Source organism: Salvia miltiorrhiza, chromosome 8 (assembly GCF_028751815.1).
Source record: "Salvia miltiorrhiza cultivar Shanhuang (shh) chromosome 8, IMPLAD_Smil_shh, whole genome shotgun sequence".
Lineage (NCBI taxonomy): Eukaryota > Viridiplantae > Streptophyta > Magnoliopsida > Lamiales > Lamiaceae > Salvia > Salvia miltiorrhiza.
In genome coordinates this window covers 57,061,899-57,081,738 of record NC_080394.1, presented here as the reverse complement: position 1 = coordinate 57,081,738, position 19,840 = coordinate 57,061,899, and the positions used below count along the sequence as shown (strand labels likewise).

Here is a 19,840-nt window from a genome sequence, read left to right as displayed (position 1 = left end):
GAACCGAACCGCCTGAAGCCTAAAAACCGACCATAACCGAACCGGCCGAAACCGATCGGTTTCGGTCGGTTACCGAACCGACCGATAATTTTTTTAAAAAACAATAAATCTGCCAAAATTCTTTAAAAAACCTGTAAAATTCGAGAAAAAAAAATATAAACATCTGCCCAAATTCACTACAAGCAGTAGAAGCAACGCACGGTTTTGGCGAGGGGAGGTCTGCGTCAGGCTTCAGCGGCAGTCCGACGGAGGAGAAGCCGGTCTGCACGGCGGGTCTGGCTCGTGCGGCCGACGGCTGGCGGCTCTGCTCGTGCTGCCGTGCTGGTCTGCTCGCCTTGGAGGAGAAGCGGCGAAAATCGAAAATTAGGAATGGAGGCGTGGAGAATGGAGGCGGTGGGGGTGGTCGCCGGTCAGAGAGGCGCCGGCTGGGACTGGGGAGGGAGGGAGGAGACTACTAGGGTTTCGAAATGAAGAAGGTGAAGGTGTGCGGCGCAGCAGTTTCGAAATGGGGGGGGGAAGTTTCGAAATTGAGATTTGAGAGTAGGGTTAGCAGTTTCCTTACTTGTAATACTATAAAATATATAGAATAAATAATATATCTAAGGTATCGGTTCGGTTCGGTTCATAACCGAACCAAAATCCCAAAACCGAAACCGAACCGATACCTGATCGGTTTTTTACTCTAAAAACCGAACCAAAAACCGAACCAGAAATCTCAAAACCGAACCGAACCAAAAATGGTCGGTTCGGTCGGTTTTTTCGGTCCGGTTCGGTTTATGCTCAGCCCTACGTAGAACAGGGATATGCAGACCTTGATGAAGAGACGAACAGACTGAGGGAGAACAGAAAGAAAGATTCCAAGGCGTTGGTGATCATCCAGCAAGCAGTTCACGATGGCATCTTCTCCAGAATTGCGGCGGCAACGACCTCAAAGCAAGCTTGGTCGATCTTGAAAAGCGAGTTTCAAGGTGATTCAAAGGTCATTGTCGTGAGATTGCAATCACTCCGACGTGACTTTGAAACGTTGATCATGAAGAATGGAGAATCGGTGGCTGACTTTTTGTCGAAGGCAATGGCAATAATCAGTCAGATGCGATCCTATGGAGAAAAGATCACAGATCAGACCATCGTTGAAAAGGTACTCAGAAGCTTGACTCCAAAATTTGATCATGTAGTAGCTGCAATTGAAGAATCCAAGGATCTATCAGTTTTTACATTTGAGGAACTGATGGGATCTCTTCAAGCACACGAGTCGAGAATTAACAGATCGTTTGAAAAGCATGATGAAAAAGCTTTTCAAGTCAGGGGAGAATCATCAACTCAATCCTCTACGGCAAGAGAATGAGGCCGAGGAAGCGGCCGAGGGCGTGGCAAAGGTCGAGGTCGTGGCAGAGGAGATCCACAACAACATGGTGGTGATCAACAAGGCAACAAAAGTCATATCAAGTGTTACAACTGCGGCAAAGTTGGGCACGTTAAAGCTGATTGCTGGTCCAAGGAGAGCCAACTGCATTGTGCTCAACAAGATGAGGAGGAGAGCAAATTATTCATGACGCTTGCACATGTTGATATGCCGAAGCCGAAAGATGTTTGGTTCGTGGACAGCGGCTGCTCGAATCATATGAGTGGCAGCAAGGAGATATTTAAAGAGCTCGATGAGTCTTACAAAACTCAAGTCAGGCTAGGCGACGAAAGGGCACTTCAAGTAGAAGGGAAAGGCGTTGTCGCAGTAAAGAATAGCCATGGTAAAACAAAACTCATCTATGATGTCTATTTCACTCCATGTTTGGCTCATAATTTACCGAGTGTTGGAAAATTGTTGAAAACTGGATATATGGTATTGTTTGATGATGACTCTTGTGTTATCATTGAAAAGAGTTCTGGGCAAAATGTTGCGAGAGTTTACATGACAAAGAACAGGATGTTTCCGCTGCAAGTATCGAACGTGGATGAGTATGCTCTTGTTTCAAATAAACAAGATGAGTCGAGATTATGGCATTTGAGATACGTGCATCTCAATGTAAAGGGCTTAATGACTTTAAGTCAGAAAGGTATGGTTCTTGGATTGCCTAAGATTAATTCTGTTGATATATGTGAAGGATGTATCTATGGGAAACAAACCAGACGATCGTTTCCTAATAGTGCATCTTGGAGAGCCTCGAAATGCCTTGAATTAATTCATGCAGACTTGTGTGGACGTATGAGTACAGAATCAATTGGTGGAAGTGAGTATTTCTTGCTACTCATTGATGATTATAGTCGCATGAGTTGGGTTTATTTTCTCAAAGATAAATCTGATGCCCTTGAGAACTTCAAGAACTTTAAAGCCATGGTGGAGAAGGAGAGTGATACCAGCATCAAGACTCTTTGAACGGATAGAGGTGGTGAGTTTTGCTCTAAAAAGTTTAATTACTTTTGTGAAGTTAATGGAATACACAGGGAGTTGACAGCACCTTACACCCCTCAACAAAATGGAGTGGCGGAGCGGAAAAATCGGACGGTGGTTGAAATGGCAAGAAGTATGCTAAAGTCAAAGAAGCTCCCAAACTCTTTCTGGGCAGAAGCGGTTGCTGTTGCTGAACATATCACCCACAAAGGCGGTCCAAAATCGCACTCCTTATGAAGCTTGGAGAGGAACGAAGCCGACGGTGAGCTACTTGAAGGTGTTCGGATGTGTAGCTTATGCTCTGGTTAGCTCTCAAAATCGACGTAAACTCGATGAGAAATCAACAAAGTGCATTTTCATCGGGTATTCTTCTCAATCCAAAGCATACAGGCTGTATAATCCTCTCAGTGGCAAGATTATTATCAGCAGGGATGTAATCTTTCACGAAGATGCAAGTTGGCAATGGGAGAACCAGCAAGACGACTCACAAATTCAGCTTTTCCCTATTGATGATTCTGCTCCAGATTCACCATCAAATTCGCCACAAAGCAGCCCCCCAAACTCTCCAAATAATAGCCTCACAAATTCACCAAACACTACTCCTCCAAACACTCCACAATCTAGTCCAATAAATTCCCCAAACACACTTACATCTTCCTCTCCAAATAGATCATCCTCTGTTGAAACACCACCTTCACGGGGATATAGATCTCTAACAGATGTTTATGATGAAAGATGTACTTTTGCTCTTATGGCTGCAAATCCAAATTATTTCGATGATGCTGCTGAACAAGTCGAGTGGCGCAAAGCAATGGAGGAGGAAATTGCAGCAATCGAAAAGAATCAAACTTGGATACTTGCAGATTTGCCTAAAGATAAAAGTGCAATTGGACTGAAGTGGGTGTTCAAAACAAAGTACAATGCAGATGGGAGCGTGCAGAAACACAAAGCTCGGTTGGTGGCCAAGGGATATGCACAGCAACACGGCGTCGACTTCGATGAAACGTTCTCTCCGGTTGCTCGCTTTGAAACGGTGAGAATGTTCTTAGCCTTAGCTGCACATCTTAAGTGGCCTATTTATCACCTTGATGTCAAATCTGCATTTTTAAATGGAGAGTTGGAGGAAGAAGTTTATGTAGTGCAGCCTGAAGGATTTCTGGTTGAGGGCATGGAGGATAAGGTGTATAGTTTGAGAAAAGCGTTGTACGGCTTGAAGCAAGCTCCACGGGCGTGGTACAGCAAGATCAATTCATTTTTTGAGCAAAATGGATTCAAAAGTAGTAATGAGCCGACGCTCTATATGAAGAAGGGAGGTAACAATGGTCTGTTGCTTGTTTGTGTCTATGTTGATGATATAATTTACATGGGTTCATCTCACTCTCTTATTACTGAATTCAAAGAGAGTATGATGAAAATGTTTGAGATGACAGATTTGGGTCTGTTGCATTACTTTCTTGGATTAGAGATCAAGCAAGGAGAAGATGGTGTGTTTGTTTCTCAAAGAAAGTATGCAGAAGATCTTCTCAAACGCTTCAACATGGCTAATTGCAAGGCTATTGCTACTCCGATGAATGTTAGTGAGAAGTTGGAGCTTGAAGATGGCACCGAGAAGGCAGAAGCAAGGAATTTTAGAAGCCTCGTTGGTGGCTTGATTTATCTGACACATACCAGACCCGATATTGCTTTCGCTGTTGGTATGGTTTCCAGATTCATGCATAATCCGTCAAAGCAACATTATGGAGCAGCTAAGAAAATTCTCCGCTATATAGCTTGAACTCAAGACTTTGGAGTTTGGTATTCAAATGTTGCTGAGTTCAAATTGATTGGTTTTACTGACAGTGATTTCGCAGGCTCCTTGGATGATAGGCGAAGTACTTCTGGATTTGTCTTCAACTTTGGGTCAGGAGCAGTAACATGGAGTTCGAAAAAACAAGGAATGACGACACTTTCGATGACGGAAGCAGAATATGTGGCTGCTACTTCTTCAGCATGTCAAGCAATGTGGATGAGAAGACTACTAGCTGATTTTGATCAAGAACAAAAACAAGCAACTGATATTTTCTGTGATAATCGTTCGACGATTGCAATGACGAAGAATCCAGTTCTACATGGAAGAACGAAGCACATCGACGTTAAGTTTCATTTTATAAGAGACTTAGTTGCTGATGGTATCATTTCCTTGAAGTTCTGCGGGACATAAGATCAAATGGCAGATATTTTCACGAAGTCGCTGCCATTCGAGAAGCATATCAAGTTTAGAAGTCAGCTTGGAGTTTGCAATTATGAATCAAGGGGGAGTGTTGAATGAAGTTGCTGATTCATCATTGACACATCAGCATTTAGACTTGGTCATGGTTTGTTATTTTGTTATTGCTATTTCTTAGCATTTCAAGTTAGTGGAGTATCGTATCTTGCTAGTGGCTAGGATTTCTGATTTTCTGTTGAAGAGTATCTTCCCGTTGCTATGTTTCTGTTATTCAGAGGCCTATAAATACCTCTACATATCAGTCAATAAAGCATTCACCTTTGAGTCCATCTTTATCATATTGTTTTCTTTATCTTTCTCTTGTTTTCCACTTTCTGTTCCCAACATATATGAGGGTGCACGTGGGAGTTCGTGTGAGTGAGCCCCTCAAACGGTTCAAAAAAATCAAGCATAAGGATGGCTCTACTTTTACTGTGAAGTTTAGATATGAACGTCTAAACATCTTCTGCTTTCTATGTGGGCGTATAGGGCACTCGGCGAATTTTTGCGAACTGATCTTTAATCCTGAAGTGAAAGATCAGGAGCGGCAGTGGGGTTCGTGGTTGAAAGCGGTGGATCGTCGGGGAATGAGTCTGGCTGGGGACAAGTGGATCCGAACGGATGATGGCGTTGCAAACCCTAGCATGGAAGCGGCGCACACTAGGGTTTCGGAAGAGCCGTTACAATCAGATCCAAAAAGTCAGGAGCAAGAGTTTAGGGATCAGGCTGGAACGGTTATGTTCGCCTGAGATTCTCGTAAGGAAATCCTGCAACTTAATGCCACGAACAACTCTCAATGATATCAGCAACAAAATTAATCAAGCGGATCTCACGCAACTGGAAGAATCTTCAGTGGTTCTTTTTGAGGAAAGGAAACGTCGACGTGGCATTGACTCATTGGTGCATGGTACTACCTCAACTAATGAGATTTTCCCGGCTGGTCTTCCTAGGGATGTCTCTGACGTTATTTTTTCTCAATCGGTGGGCTCTGAGTTCGGGGCCAGCCGGGCCCAATGAATTGCATAAGTTGGAATTGCAGGGGGTTGGGCCATCCCCTTGCGATTCCTACGTTGTGTGAACTGGTCCGTGTTCACAAGCCCAACTTCATTTTTCTTTGTGAAACACTCTCCCATCGTCAACGTGTGGAGGATGTCAGAATCCGTATTAAGTTTGAAGGATGTTTTGTGGTCGATAGTGTGGGACGGAGTGGAGGTTTATGTCTCCTTTGGAAACTCTCTTCCTCTTGTAAGTTGCTTAGCTTTTCGAATAACCATATTGATATTCAGGTCGTTGATGCAAATGGAGATTGGCGGCTGACGGGTTACTATGGCTTTCCTGAGCATAGTAGACGTCGCGATTCTTGAAACCTTCTTCGCCGTCTATCTTCTTCTAGTTCTCTCCCTTGAGCTATTAAGGGAGATTTTAATGACTTGCTTGATCCAGGAGATAAGAGGGGTCGAGTCCGTCATCCTAACTGGCTTTTCAACGGTTTTCGCTCAGCTATTCTGTATAGTGGCCTCTCTGATGTCCCTCTCATCGGATATCAGTTTACTTGGTCCAGGGGGCTCGGAACCCCGAACTTTGTGGAGGAACGGCTCGATCGGTGTATGGTTTCTAATAGCTGGAAAACTATCTTTCCAACGGCTTCTCTCTCACCTATTACGGTAGCTATTTCTGACCATGTTCCTCTTCTTCTTAAATGTGTTGGTTTTATGCCTTTATCCCATAGACGTAGGTTTCGTTTTGAAAATAAATGGTGTATGGAGCCCGATTTGCCGAATGTTGTTCGGGACTGCTGGACTAATCTTAGAGGCATTAATATCATCGATAGATTAACAACGGTCTCTGATTCAATCTCTATTTGGGGTGCCAATTTGGGCAGCAAGGAGAAGACGCTAAAACGCCGCCTAGAAAAAAGGATTTCCAGTCTGCAAGGCAAGAATGACGGGTGTTCTATAAGGGCTCTCATACAAGCCAAGAAGGATTTAGCTGCTATTCTCTCTCGAGAAGAGGTATACTGGAAACAACGAGCAAAACAGTTTTGGCTGAAAGAGGGAGACCAAAACTCTAAGTTCTTCCATGCAATGGCTTCGGCTCGAAAAATGGTGAATACTATTTCCCGTCTTCAGCGGGATGATGGCAGTTGGGCTACCACCGACGATGAGATTCATTCTACTGCCAGGGATTACTTCATTGGCCTCTTTGATACCCCTCATTCTAGCGGCGATTTCCATCATGTCTTGGACCGACTTCATCCCTGCATTGATGCTCATTGTAATGCCGAGCTAACCAAGCCCTTCTCTTTTAAGGAATTCTCTGTGGCTCTCTCCCAAATGCACCCGGATAAGTCTCCCGGTCCGGACGGATTTAATCCGAAGTTTTATCAGCATTTTTGGAGCGTTATAGAGGCGGATATTTTTCAAAGTTGATGTGCTTGGCTTAATGAGGGAGTTCTTCCACCTCGACTTAATCATACTCTCATTTCTCTTATTCCTAAAGTTGATAACCCTTCTAATATGCGGGAGCTTAGGCCTATATCTTTATGCAATGTGGTATATAAGATCATTTCTAAGGTGTTATGCAACCGGTTGAAGACTGCATTGCCTCATCTTATAGATCGAGCGCAGTCCGCATTTGTTGAAGGGCGCCTCATACAAGACAACATACTCATAGCCTTTGAAGCACTTCATACTATGAAGAAGAAAACCCGCGGGAAATTCGGGAACTTGGCCCTTAAAATTGACATTAGCAAGGCTTATGATCGTGTCAATTGGGATTATTTGGAGGCTGTTCTCAATAGGATGGGCTTCTGTGATAAGTGGAGGGGATGGATCAATCTTTGTGTGAGGTCTGTCACCTATTATGCTCTTGTGAATGGTACCGTGGTGGGTCCAATTATTTCGGGTCGTGGTCTTCGTCAGGGGGACCTGCTCTCCCCTTATCTCTTTATTCTCTGTGCGGAGGGGCTTTCCGCGATGATCAATCATGAGACGGCTAGGGGTAGCATCCACGGTATTCAGATTAGTCGGGGTGGCCCGGCTGTTTCCCATCTCATGTTCGCGGACGATTGTGTCTTCTTTTGTCGGGCTTCTCCGACCGAATGTGACAACCTGAAACGAGTTCTTAGTACTTATGAGTTGGCATCGGGACAAGGGATCAACTATCAGAAATCGGGAATTATTTTTAGCTCCAATGTCAGTGATGAGGAGAAGACTGCTATGTCTTCTATACTAGGCGTCTGGTCGCCTCTTAATACCGACAGATACCTAGGGCTTCCCTCGCTCATTGGGCGCAAAAAGCGTGAGATTTTTCAATACTTAAGAGATCGAATATGGGGACGGATTCAAGGATGGCAAGGAAAGAAACTTTCGAAGGCAGGGAAGAAGGTTCTGTATGTCCATTTTTTCTCTCCCTACTGGGCTTACGGATGAGATGGAGAAGCTTTTGAACAAATTTTGGTGGAGCAATAAGGCTGACGGGGGGAGGAGCATCAACTGGCTGAAGTGGACTAAGCTTTGTGTGGACAAGAAGTTAGGCGGATTGGGCTTCAGAAGTTTACAACTCTTCAACGCTGCAATGTTGGGGAAGATGGGGTGGAGACTCTTAGCTGAACCGGATACTCTTGTCAGTAGAGTAATTAAGGCTAAGTACTTCCCGCGCGGGAACTTTTTGAATGCTAAGCTGGGTCATAACCCCAGCTTTACCTGGCGAAGCATATATTCAGCCTAAGATCTTGTTAAGAAAGGAGTTAGGTGGTGGATTGGTGACAGGCTAGGTGTTAAGGTCTATAAGGATCCTTGGCTGCGACGGGATGATAACTTTTGGGTAACTTCACCTGCCCCACCGGGCTTGGAGGACTTGAGGGTCGCTATCTGATGGATTTGGGTACAGGTGATTGGAACTTTGATCTTTTGGAGCAGCTCTTTACCGGGGACGAGATTGAGGCTATAAGGAGTATTCATGTTTACCCGAACCCTGGACCGGACACAGCTGTTTGGCATTTCTCCCAGCATGGTTGCTACACAGTAAAATCGGCGTATAAGATGGCTAGCGCACTTACTATCGACCACACTTATGGTGAGGAAGGGCCATGGCAGGGTATCTGGAAGCTCTCGGCGCCTCCCAAAGTTAAATCTTTTGTTTGGAGAGTGGTGAAGAATAACCTTCCTTCCAAGGAAAATCTGTTGTCTAGAGGCTTGTCGGTTGGAGGCGAGTGTGGCGTGTGTAAGGCGGGGTATGAGAATATGTGGCACCTGTTTGTTGCGTGTCCGTTTGCGGAGGAGTGCTGGCGGCTTGGGGGCTTCTCTAATTTGGTGGATTACCTTACGAATAATTGTGAGTCTTTCCACGAGGCTATCTCCTTCATTCTTGCTAACAACGATGGGGTCTTTGTGGCGAGAGCTTGCATGCTTCTTTGGCATATATGGAAGGACAGAAACAAAGCGATTTGGGAGGGAGCGCTGCCTAGTCCGTCTCGGACAGTTGCCATGGCTGGAAGCTGCAGGGAGGAATGGCTACTCTCCCGAGCTGCTGTCTATCGCAGCATTCCCACTGGTGTGAATCTCACGGCCCAAAGACTCTGTGCAGGCTGGCATGTTATTCCAGAAGGATCCGTCCGGTGTGGTGTGGATGCTGCCTTCTTCAATGACGAGAATGCTATGGGGATTGGTATAGTGGTGCGCAACCACTTGGGGACCTTTTTAGTTGGAAAATCCTTAAGGCTGCGAGGAAGGAGGGAGGTAGTTGAAGGGGAGCTTATGGGTATTAAGGAAGCTCTTTCATGGTTGAAGTAACTTGGTTTTACTCAAGGGTGGGTAGAATCGGATAGTAAGTTAGCTTGCGATGCCATTAACAAGAATGAGGGCGGTATCAATGAAAAGGGTGTCATTGCGGCTTACTGTCGACAGGATCTTCTGCTTATGCCGGGTATTATAGTTTCACATGTTAGGAGAAATCAAAACGCGATAGCTCATTGCTTCGCTAAAGCTGCGAGAGATGTCGATACACTTCATGTTTGGAATGAACCCCCGTCTTTTGTGGAGGGTCATCTCCATGCTCCATGTTTGTGTGATTAATAAAATCTCTCTTTTCGTAAAAAAAAAAAGATATTAAATTTAACACTTCAATATACTAGCTGTGTTGATAATCTATATCTATGTATAATATAAAACACATTTTTTCAATAATTTATTTTTCTCCACATTGATGTCAAATCTTGAATTATAGATATTAATTTAGGGCAATCTTTTAGAATGTAAAGAATGATTAGCCAGGAGAGAGGAGAAAAGATATGATAGAAGTTAAGCTGCGAAAATACTAGTATAAAAGATGAAAGAGAAAAGATGAAAAAAAATAGTAGGAGTAAAAATGAGAGAGAAAAAAATATGAGTGGATTTTTAAAATGACCACTTTCATATTGTAAAATTAAAAATTGTCCATTAAGATAAAAATATTAAAATATGGCCACTGTTACCAAAATACCCTTCCACATTAAAAATTAAAAAAATGTCCACTTTACATCACCCCTTTAAAAAATCCCGCAATTCACAACCAGTGTGAATTCACAACCAAAATTTTTTGGTTGTGAATTCACACTGGTTGTGAATTCACAATTCACAACCAGTCGAATTCACAACCAGAATTTTTTGTTTGTGAATTCACAAATTTCGCAATTCACAACCAATCGAATTCACAACCAGCATTTTTTGGTTGTGAATTCAAAACCAGTCGAATTCACAACTAAATTTTAATTCACACTCAAAATTTTTGGTTGTGAATTCAAGTAGTTGTGAATTTGAGTTTTTAAAGTTTGAATTCACAACTAAAACTATAATTTATTTTGGTTGTGAATTCATCGAGTTGGTTGTGAATTCAAGAACATTAAGTTGTGAATTCATGGAGCTGGTTGTGAATTCATGGATCTAATTGTGAATTTAAAAATATTAAGTTGTGAATTCATATGTCTAATTGTGAATTTAGAAATATTAAGTTGTGAATTCAAGATCTGATTGTGAATTCAAGAACATTAAGTTGTGAATTCATAAATTTGATTGTGAATTCAAGAACATCACAATTCTAGACTTTATAAACCTAAAAAATTCAATTTCCCCCCTCAACCTCCGCTGTGACGGCGCTATCATCTCATCGGCGTCTTCAAAAACTTCAACTCTCAATCCAACATCACAAAATCAATTCCTCACAATTCCTAGTGCTGAGGATATCAATTCCTCACAAATCAATTCTTCACAATTTATATCAATTCCTCACAACCAATCATAACCATGCGCAAATCTATCTCATTAAACTAAAAGAAAACAAATCTGTTGAATCCTACATATCCTCCAAATCTGGCAGATCGAAAGAGAGAGAGAAGAGAGTGGAGAGAGAGAGAGACCACCGCGTGCCAAATCGGAGGTCTGGAACTCCCCTTCGCCTAGTGCCAAAACCTCTCTATCTATGACTAGCTCGCCGTCGGCGCGCTCTGCCTTGACGTCTGCGTCCAGGAGGACCGCCACTTCTGCCACGGAGATTTTAATCCTCAAGATCCGCACCGAGTTTGGCCACGTCGATCCGCCGGATTTCGATCAGTACCTGAAGGAGAAGAGAGTGTGGCGTCGAATTGAGAGAGAGATCTGTCGAGAGAGAGAGAGAGAGAGAGTCTGGATGGCCGGCGGATCTGGCTTCTCTTCGCCGGAGAGAGATAAGGGTAGGGTGAGGGCGACTGGATTTGGGGGAGCTAGGGCTCAGGCGCCGGAGCTCGAGCAGAGAGGGAGAGTTGTTGAGGGCGGCGGCTGTAGCAGGAGTTGTGGTCGCCGGAGGAGATGAGAAAGAGGTGTTGTGCGTCGCGGTGGTGGTGGCTGTGCGGTGCTGCCGGAGATTGAGTGGCCGCGCGGCGCGGCGGATGAGTGGCGAGAGGGAGAGGGAGAGGGAGAGCCGTAGAGGGAGAGAGAGAGAGGATTGAAGGTGTGGTGTGAATTGTGACTGGCCATTTTTTACAATTTTTAAGTGGGGTAATTTTGTACTTTTACACAAAAACTGGCCATATTTTAATGTTTTTATTTCATAGGCTAGATTTTAATTTTACAATATGAAAGTGGATACTTTTATATATTAACTCTTAAAATATTTTTAAAACCTTAAAAATTAAATTCATTTTTAATTGAATATTTAATTAAAGATGTATATTAAATAATTTTTTCGTAAAGAACAAAACATATGCAATATTAATATCTTACCATTTCCTTCTTAAAAATCGTGAACTTTGATTTATGAAAAAAAAAATATTCAATATACATCTTAAATCAGAGATTATGACAAAATCTTTAATTTGGGGTGAATAAATTTAGAATGAATAAATTATGATTATTTAAAGTTTGAGAATAAACTTTTTCATTTATCCTATTTCCTCCCTCCTTAACGTTGAACATACTATCATTTTGGTGAATGATGATAATAATCAACAAAGCATACTTGGCCGGCGAAGGCAGCAAAAAAAAATTGAAAGATCAAATCGTTATTAAAATATGCATGCACTAATTTCAAATTCCAAGTCTCTTCTTCGTATCTTTAATTGGCATAACCAAATTTAACAAATATTGCTATCTAAAATATACATGTTGGAATCACATCAATCTAATAATATGATGAAACATGAATATCAATTCATTGATTTCCCACAAACATTCTCCATCTGCAGATGGAGAAATTCCTATAAACATGTACATGATAACAATCTACACCAATCAATTGATTTTGCTGTTAGTTTTCACATTCCAATTGCAAGTTTCTACTTGTTCTTGAAAAGCTCTACTTGTTCATCAAAATTTCCATAAACTAACAGCAGATGATAATCAACATACTAAATAGATTAAATAAAACACTATCTCTACCTTCCCTTTGCATATTTTGAACAAACATCACAACCACACAATTGAAGCATTAAAAATCATCAAAACAAATTAACACAACGTAACAGCTAACTAGAAAAGATGTCATTTGGCTTAAGTTTCTTAACGTGATCAAATAGAACACCATCTCTACCTTCTCTTTTCACATGTTCAATCAGCATCGAATATGTAGTTTTGTCAAGTGTGAATCCCCTTGACTCCATCTCTTCCAACAGTGGCATTGCATCATGCTTCTTGTTTCTTTTTAGAAGACCTTGAACAAAAACATTGTACGTCACACTATCAGGCAAGCAACCTTTGTTTACCATTTGCATCATCAAATCCTTAGCCTCCTCAATCTGTCCTTCTTCACAAAGAGCACCGATAAGGATTGTGTATGTTACGGCGTTATGCTGCATGCCTTTGGATGGAAGCTCGTCGAATAGATCCTTTGCTTGTGTGACTTTATTATCATGGCATAGTCCCTCAATAAGGATATTATAAGTCACAATGTCAGGAATGATGCCTTTATCTTCCATGGTATGCAACAACGAAAATGCATCAACAATACGATGAGCTCCGCACAAACCATCCAGCAAGACATTGTAAGTCTTTATATTCGGAGACACTTGTAGAGCTTCCATCTCTTTGAAAAGCTTTAAGCCGTCTTCACATTTGCCTTCACGGAATAAGGCCTCTAGCATTATGGTATAAGAAACCACATTGCGCTTTAACCCTTTGTAGGGAATTATGGTAAAAAGACGTGAAACTTCATCGACTTGCCCCTTTTTGCAATACCCGTTCATCAAGGTATTGTAGCTTATGATATCGGGCTTAATTCCAGAGCTCACTGCCAATTGGAAAATGCGTTCGGCTTCGTCCATTTTCCCTTGCAAATCATATCCATTAATCAATGCATTGTATGTGACAATGTCGGGCTGAACATCAATTTCCTTCATAGATACCAACATATGTTCGGCCTCTTCCACCTTTCCATCTCTGCACCAAGCATCCACAAAGATATTACACGTCCACACATCTGGGTAGACCTTATCAGCACTCATCTTCTTCAAAACGTCTTCAGCCTCGTCCATTCTTCTCCTATTGCACAACCCCTCAATTATTGAATTGTATGTCACAACATCGGGTGAAATCCCCTTATCACCCAAAGTGGAGAAGAGTTGGAGAGCTTCATCCACCTTTCCTTCCTTGCATAGACCATCAATGACTATGTTGTAAGCATAGACATCGGGTTTGCAGCTCCCTTTTCCTTTTTCCAATGAGCAGAGCAAATCAATCGCTTGTAGAATATCTCCTGCTTTGCATAACCCATTAATTATAGTATTATACGTATAATCATCGGGCTCGCAGAGTTGGTAGGCCGACAGCTTCCCCAACAATTTAGCTGCCTCTGGGATCCTTTCAACAAACAAAAGGCCCTTCACGAGAATGTTGAAGGTTACCACAGTAGGCTCGTACCCACGCTTGAAAAAAATGCCTAAGATCGCAAACCCAAAATCAGGCCTTTTCAGTCGGCAGTAGCAATCAATCCCAATGCTCAACGTGTAGTGATTTACAGGAGCATTTCTTTGAAGCATTTCATCGAACAAATGAAGGGCAAGAGAGTATTGTTTCATCTTGACCACAGTACTCAACAATTTACTGAAAACAGAAACATAAGGGAGCGGCTGCGTCCTCACCATTTCCCGAAATAGAGCGACGGCATCATCAGGCTTACGTATAGATCCAAAATCGAATCTGGGATAGGCGGAGAAGTGTCTCATTTGGCAGCTGACATTATCAAAATTGAATCTGGGTTTTACAAGAAATGATTGACAATGTGAAGAAGCGATGGAAAAAGTGGAGAATTTAGATGAAGAATTTGACAAAATTCTAGGCAGAAACATGGCGGCGTGGTTCGACCTCATTCTTGGGATAGTATTGTATGATTTGAGATGTGAAAGCAGAAGAATTGGGGAAGCTCGCTGTTGAAGAAGGAAAGATAGGGTTTTGTGAGAAGAAAGGTAAAGTAGATCTGGTCAAATCTCGGCCGTTGAAAGAGTAATCTCTCAATTCATGCAGTAAGTATTTTGTAATTTATGCTTTTTATCTTCTAAAAGCATCTGTCAATTTCCTCCTACTGGATTTTTCGGATTATTTTTTGTGATCAGATTTAGCTACTATAAACATATGATTTTTACTTTTCATAATTAACTTTTGAGTTTGGCTCAAATTAGAACATGAATTTATATATATAAATATATTTTTTGTGCTTGAACTTAACTCAAATTTTAACAAAACTAGCATTTGCATTCCGTGCAATGCACATGAAAACAATTTTTATTTTTATATTTATATAAAATTAATACTAATTTAATTATTATACTTATAAATATAATAAAAATTAATTTTAATTGAATATATTTGAATTGAGAGAGAAAGGGTTGGCGACGGTGGAAAGAAGAAAAAAGAAGAGGATTATTTAGCACGGGCGTTCGAGGGCTCAAACATTTTTTTAGCATTCTGTACAGTTTATTTCCATGCATTTTTTTAACCGTCAGTTAATATAATAAATAGTTGTTCGCAATACAATTAATTCAACATCAAGTACATTGAAAACATATAAAAACATACTTTTAGGAAAATAAACTAAATTTTTTATTATTGCTGAAATATAATTTTATTAAAGAAAAAACGAAAAACCTAAAAACCCTTGACAGCACAACGAAGCGGACTAAGGGCCGAGCCTCGTTAAAACCTCATTAAGAAAATCCGTGAGGGAAAACCTTAATGAGGAAAAAAAGTACTCGTCTAAAGACGAAGGAAAAAACGCCGGAAATAGAAGCCGAAAAAGGACACGTCAGCAGAACGTGATCCAAAGACTCCTCCGAGACCGAGCACCAAGGGCAGCGGCTCGGGCCGTGGAAGCCTTGTCGGCAGAGTGAGTTGAAGGTGAGTCGAAGATAGGGTTTTGTGAGAAGAAAGGTAAAGTAGATCTCGGCCGTTGAAAGAGCAATCGCATTTTGGTATAGAGGAAAACTCATATCATGCAGTATTTTGTAATTTATGTTTTTATCTTCTAATTAAAAGCATTTCTCAATTTCCTCCTATGGATTTTTCGGATTATTTTTCATAATTAACTTTTGAGTTTGGCTCGAATTAGAACATTGATTTATATAGAAATATATTTTTTGTGCTTAAACTTAACTCAAACTATAAAAAAACTAGCATTTGTATGAAAACAATTTTTATTTTTATTATTTATATAAAATTAATACTAATTCAATTATTATACTTATAAATATAATAAAAAATTAATTTTAATTGAATATATTTGAATTGAATATTAAAAAACAAAAAAGAATTCACAATTATAAAATTTGATTTATGAAAAACAAAAAAATAAGTTAAAAAAATTAAAAATAAAATACTAATTAAAAAGAATTAAAAATATGTTTATTCAAAAAAGATGAGAGAAGAGAGAGAAATTTACAAAACTTTAATATTTAAACAAATTTAACTTTTACATTTTAAATCAAATATTTTCATAAACATATATCATATTAAAGCTCTTATCGTGATCTTTAATTTGATATGCATATAAAATATTTTATAATTAATCGAATTTCACAATTTTGGAAAGAAATGTAACAACAAATAAGAAGTTAAAGAAAATGAAAATAAGAAGAAAAATATATAATTTAAACATAAACCTTCAATTTTATTATAACTACAAAATTTCCACTGAATTTTGAAATTAATTTCAAATTAGAAACTCCCTTTTTAATATAGTATAGATTGTGAAATTAAAGCTTGAACTCATTTCGTTCATTTAATAATGAAATCGCGATCAAATTTTATGATATGATAATTTACATAACTAGTCTCATTTACAATTTCTTTAATTAAACAATGAAACGTCGATCGAATTTTCTCAACTGAAATTAATGTTGATATATGTTTGCTTAATATGATCTCAACCCTACATCTGTCAACGATAGAGATTATAGTCTAGCATTACATATATTCATTATATCTGTATTTTCATACGTGGAATATTTAGTTAGTTAGTTTGTTAAGATTTGAGAGAAAAGGGAGGCAGCGAGTGATAAGCTGCATGTGTGTGTGAATCTGAGCTCTTCCTGTTTTGAGCTAGGTTTTCTTTCTTCCTTCTCAAGTTTTGAGAGGTGTAGGTTGTAAGAATATCTCCGGCTAACTTTCCCGTGGATGTAAGGTTTGAAACAACCTGAACTACGTAAACTTTGTGTGTTTGCGTTCTTGGACTGTCTTGATTCATTTCTATTTTTGCCGATAGATTATTTTCTGGTTTTAGCTGAAATCTTGAGTGTGAATCGCGATCGAGTGTTACTCATCTTCATTCACATTTGGCGCCGTATGTGGGAAATGGAGATCCACATATGTTGAAGATTCAGATCGCCGCGCCATTGGTGGTATTGCGAAATAGATCTAATCTGATTTCCGATGATGGCTACAACCAGATACGAGACGGATAGATATAATGGGAAGAACGACTTTGTCATTTGGTGATGAAACAAGTATCAACATCTTTAAATAAAATAATAAAGAACGCAAGGATTTTACGTGGTTCGGTCGAATGATCTACATCCACGGGAGGCCATCGGACCATTTCACTATATTTGAGAGAGTTTACACTTTACAAATGTGCTCACGAAAAAGAGATGACTAAAAAGAGATCTTAGCCCCCCCAAGAATGACTGAAAAAGATTCTCCTCACAAATGAATACAAGTATACAACACTCTATTTATACAACAGACACCAAGAGCGGTAAAATGGTAAATCTACTAATATTCACGTACACTGCATATTGGTGTTTAACTACTTACCTTTATCAAGAGCACTAATAACTGACTGATTGCTCAGCTTTTATCGGGTGTCATTATCTTTCCAATGCTGGTCTTCGGGTGTCTTGGCTAGGTCATCGCTGTTGCGACCTGGTCTTGCCTTAGCTGGTCTTCGGCTGTCTTGGCTAGGTCAGCGCTATCGTGACCTGGTCTTGCCTTAGCTAGTCTTCGTCGGCTGTCTTGGCTAGGTCAGCGCTGTCGCGACCTGGTCTTGCCTTAGCTCTTTGATATCATGATGATTCTTTGTTCTCGTGTATATTGTCAGCATTGTCATTCCCTTCATTTCACCAATCTTCGTGTTATCCATATCTTTTGCTCAAGATCACTTCCTTCATTCTTTTGTTGGCATTAAACATTCTCCTGTAACGTTATCGCCCTATTCTTCGAATTCTCCGTGCTACCTTTGAGCTACACAAATGCCAGTGCTTCCGATGAACTATGCAAGTTCCAGCACTGCCATTGAGTTTCTTGGCAAGGCTCAACGCTGTCCTCAGAATCTTCAAGGTCCAGTGTTGTCAGCGTATTTCTTGGCGATGTGCTCTTTATCATCGAGTCCATTCTTTCAAAGATATCGTCAGCGCAGATGCAGGATTTACTCCTCATCATTTGTCAAATCAAAATGCGAGCTTTATTGATTCAACAAGGTCTCGCAAGTTTCTTGAAGGAACCATCGAAGGAGGATGAAGTTGATCTTAAGAAGGTTGAAATGCATGAGAAGACACATAGCGCCATCATCTTGAATCTTAGTGACAAGATTCTGCGTGAGGTCTCGAAGGAGAGAAGTGCAATTGCCGTATGGATTAAGCTAGAGAGTTTATACATGGAGAAATCTCTGGCAAACAAACTCTACTCCAACCAGAGACTTTACTCTTACAAAATCACTGATGATAAGAGTATTGTTGAACAATTGGATGTGTTCAATAAGTTGGTGGATGATTTAGAGAATATCGAAATATCTCTTGAGGATGAAGACAAAGCAATCTTATTGCTTAGTGCTCTGTGTTGGATTTGTATACTGAAAGCAAGAACTTTTATACTTGTAGACAATAATTTCTAAGTTCACTATCTTATCTTCGATCTGAATTGTCCATAATTACATATGTATGTCCAATTATATCTATATATGTAGATTATATGGCGTGTTGTAAATCACAGAAGACCATATAATTGTAATAACCTTATGAGACATAAAATTGATCACAGTCGAGACGACTCTATGACGAGATGTTGTTTTAGGCTGCAGTATAGATGGAAGTAGTTTGTCTTAGCTACTTGTCTACACTGGTACGTGTAAACGTATTGATGGGATCACAGTGAGATGTATTATTCCGTCTGACTTAAGTGAAGAATCAAGATCTCGGTGACTTAACGGGACCTAAATCCTAATTAGATTTCAGGTGTATATATAAATTTGTGTATCACTTTGATTTACTATGGGTGAGAGTTACATATTAACTCGAGTACTTTGTATCTTGGGTGATGACAATTTATACATGACATTTGGTAATATGTATTAGGTGACCGTATCCGGTATAGGATGATAACATCCCCTCAAGGAGCTCAATAGGTTTATTTGACTAAACACTGCAGGTTGATTAAGTTCAGGTGCAATAATAATGTTGAGTGGTACTACTTAAAGATTAATAAGAAATTAATTAATATAAGCTGTCAGAAGCTTTAATTAATTGATGAATGTTGGATATCTGAAATACGGGGAGTTCTATAAGTCTAAATACAAGCCCCGACTCATCATCGGCAATAAAGGGGTAAGTCAATATTGATTTTCTAGTGGAATGAATTAATATTTATGTTAATTATTATATGGGCTGATCATAAGAATTAATTCATTTGAGGCCCATCTTTATTCCTTGTATTTGATCCCTGGACTGGCCCAAAGTCTCTTGAGCTCAGTAGGAGAAAAATAAGCCCAACTTATTAAAAGACACAACTCTGTATTTATAATTATAAATACAATTATCTGCTCTCAGAATAGAACATATACATAAAATCATAAAATAGGTTTTCTGTGAGAGCAGTAGAAAAAGCGGCGACTCTTTGAGCTGTACTTTTCTCTGGGGAATCTTCGAGGATCGTCATCCATTCGGCGTCGTTGATTGAGTGGGACACATTGCAGAAGATCAGATCTGGAGTTAGATTTTCGTAGGAAATCAAGTTCTGGTAGTCTCTGAAGAACAACTATAACTTCCTCTACAAAGCTCCGATTGAGGTGAAACAGGCGGCCACGGAAAGCTCTTTTAAAGACAAAGAAGTCATATTTCTGGGAAAAATGTGATTGGAGGTCGTTTGAAGGGCCAAATAGAGCGTTAAAGTTTGCTGCCCTGTTCAGAGATTAATTGATGAATTCTTAGAGATTCTTCAGAACATACAACCCGAACAAACGCAAGAACAACTTCATAAGCCTCGTAGGAATCGTCGAGC

General features: G+C 40.2%; 1 protein-coding gene across 1 annotated transcript; it reads right to left on the bottom strand.

The window, feature by feature from the left end:
* Nucleotides 1-12,307: 12,307 nt before the first annotated feature.
* Nucleotides 12,308-14,540, bottom strand: LOC130999442 (putative pentatricopeptide repeat-containing protein At1g12700, mitochondrial). The gene has a single exon (XM_057924969.1). It carries the CDS (start codon nucleotides 14,443-14,445, stop codon nucleotides 12,607-12,609), a length of 1,839 nt encoding a protein of 612 aa, XP_057780952.1. The 5' UTR covers nucleotides 14,446-14,540; the 3' UTR covers nucleotides 12,308-12,606.
* Between the last annotated feature and the right edge of the window lie 5,300 nt (nucleotides 14,541-19,840).